The 1,956-nt window shown below is 45.9% G+C and overlaps 1 protein-coding gene across 1 annotated transcript in view; it reads left to right on the top strand.

The window, feature by feature from the left end:
• The window catches only part of LOC104804720 (ATP sulfurylase 1, chloroplastic-like), a gene marked incomplete at its 3' end in the record, with an annotated part of 2,265 nt that extends 309 nt beyond the window's left edge, over window positions 1-1,956 (top strand). The window contains exons 1-3 of the mRNA XM_010529063.1: window positions 1-346; window positions 1,069-1,474; window positions 1,771-1,956. The exon at window positions 1-346 is cut by the window's left edge and continues 309 nt beyond it. Of these exons, the coding sequence (XP_010527365.1) occupies window positions 1-346; window positions 1,069-1,474; window positions 1,771-1,956 (938 nt within the window). The remainder of the gene's footprint in view (window positions 347-1,068; window positions 1,475-1,770) is intronic.

The raw sequence follows: 1,956 nt of genomic DNA on the forward strand, positions 1-1,956 counted from the left end.
GGCCGGAGGGCGGGAAGCTGGTGGAGCTGGTGGTGGCTGAGCCACGGCGGCAGGAGAAGAAGCACGAGGCGGTGGAGCTGCCCCGCGTGGGGCTCACGGACATCGATCTGCAGTGGGTCCATGTCCTGAGCGAAGGCTGGGCCAGCCCGCTTCGAGGGTTCATGAGAGAATCCGAGTTCCTCCAAACTCTTCATTTCAACTCGCTCCGTCTCGACGATGGCTCCGTCGTCAACATGTCGGTGCCTATTGTTCTCGCCATTGATGATGAACAGAAGGCCCGGATCGGCGAGTCCACCCGGGTCACGCTCGTTGACTCGGAGAATAACCCTATCGCTATCCTCAACGAGTAAGTTCATCATGAACGCTGCTTCTGTTCGTCTGTTTTCTCGGCTTTAGATTTGAACTCAAGATTGCTGTTGGGTTTTACTCAAATTCAAGAAACCGAAAGATTCGGAGGTTGCAACGATGCCATCTTAAATTTCTTTCAGATTCATATCTACGCAGTAAACTATAAGATTAGTTTTCCCTGCCAGCAAATTAGCATCTTCATGCCTGTGACCGTGATGTAAAGTAGTTGACTGGCTTTGGTTGTTTAGATTTGAACTCAAGATTGCTGTTGGGTTTTACTCAAATTCAAGAAACCGAAAGATTCGGAGGTTGCAACGATGCCATCTTAAATTTCTTTCAGATTCATATCTACGCAGTAAACTATAAGATTAGTTTTCCCTGCCAGCAAATTAGCATCTTCATGCCTGTGACCGTGATGTAAAGTAGTTGACTGGCTTTGGTTGAATGCCAAATCTAGAATTGATACCAACATTTCTAAGGTTTAGTGCTTTCCGATCAGAATTTGGTATGTTGAGTTGAGTTTTCTTCTGGGTTTAGATAAAAATCCCACTTTTTGGTCTGAGACTACCTAAGTCCTATGATTGAGGAGGTTGAATCTGATGAATCCTAAACCCATTTCTAGTTTGATCGAGACCAATGCTTAGTCTCGTGCCGTTGGCGAAAAATGACAGTTTCCTTATTGTGATTTGTGTACTAATTGGTTGTTTACCATTTGCTCAGCATTGAGATTTACAAGCACCCGAAAGAAGAACGGATAGCCAGAACCTGGGGAACCACTGCCTCTGGATTGCCATACGCAGAAGAGACAATAACCAAAGCCGGGAATTGGCTTATAGGCGGTGACCTCGAGGTTCTTGAACCGATCAAGTACCAAGACGGTCTTGATCGTTTCAGACTCTCGCCCTCTGAACTCCGTAAGGAGTTTGAGAAGCGTGGAGCCGATGCTGTCTTCGCTTTCCAGCTCAGGAACCCTGTTCACAACGGTCATGCCCTCCTCATGACCGATACCCGTCGCAGGCTTCTTGAAATGGGATACAAGAACCCGATTCTTCTGCTTCACCCACTCGGTGGCTACACAAAGGCGGATGACGTCCCTCTCAGTTGGCGAATGAGGCAACACGAGAAGGTATGCAAGCTTTTTGTGCTAATGCTACCTGGCAAAAACATGGAATTCCTCAAAGTTCAAGCCTTTAAAGTGTTAATAACGTTTGTAAATTGTTAGAATAAGATGTTTCCTACTTGAAAATAAGAAATGAGGGATTAGCTGATCCTAAATCGATAGTTTAAACCGATTTTGGTATAAGAAAAGGGAATCTGACATAGTTTCAAGTGACTAATAGCATTGTTAGGTGAATGTTTGGTTTTGAGAATGGAAATTGTTGTTTCTCTATATGCTAAAGAGTTTAACACGAATCAAAACAGGTTCTGGAGGAAGGCGTTCTTGATCCAGAGACAACAGTTGTTTCGATATTCCCGTCTCCTATGCACTACGCCGGTCCAACAGAGGTGCAATGGCACGCAAAGGCTCGGATCAATGCCGGTGCTAACTTTTACATCGTGGGTAGGGACCCAGCAGGAAAGGGTCGTCCCGTGGAGAAACGAGATCTC

This window comes from Tarenaya hassleriana, unplaced genomic scaffold, assembly GCF_000463585.1.
Source record: "Tarenaya hassleriana unplaced genomic scaffold, ASM46358v1 Cleome942, whole genome shotgun sequence".
NCBI classification, from domain to species: domain Eukaryota; kingdom Viridiplantae; phylum Streptophyta; class Magnoliopsida; order Brassicales; family Cleomaceae; genus Tarenaya; species Tarenaya hassleriana.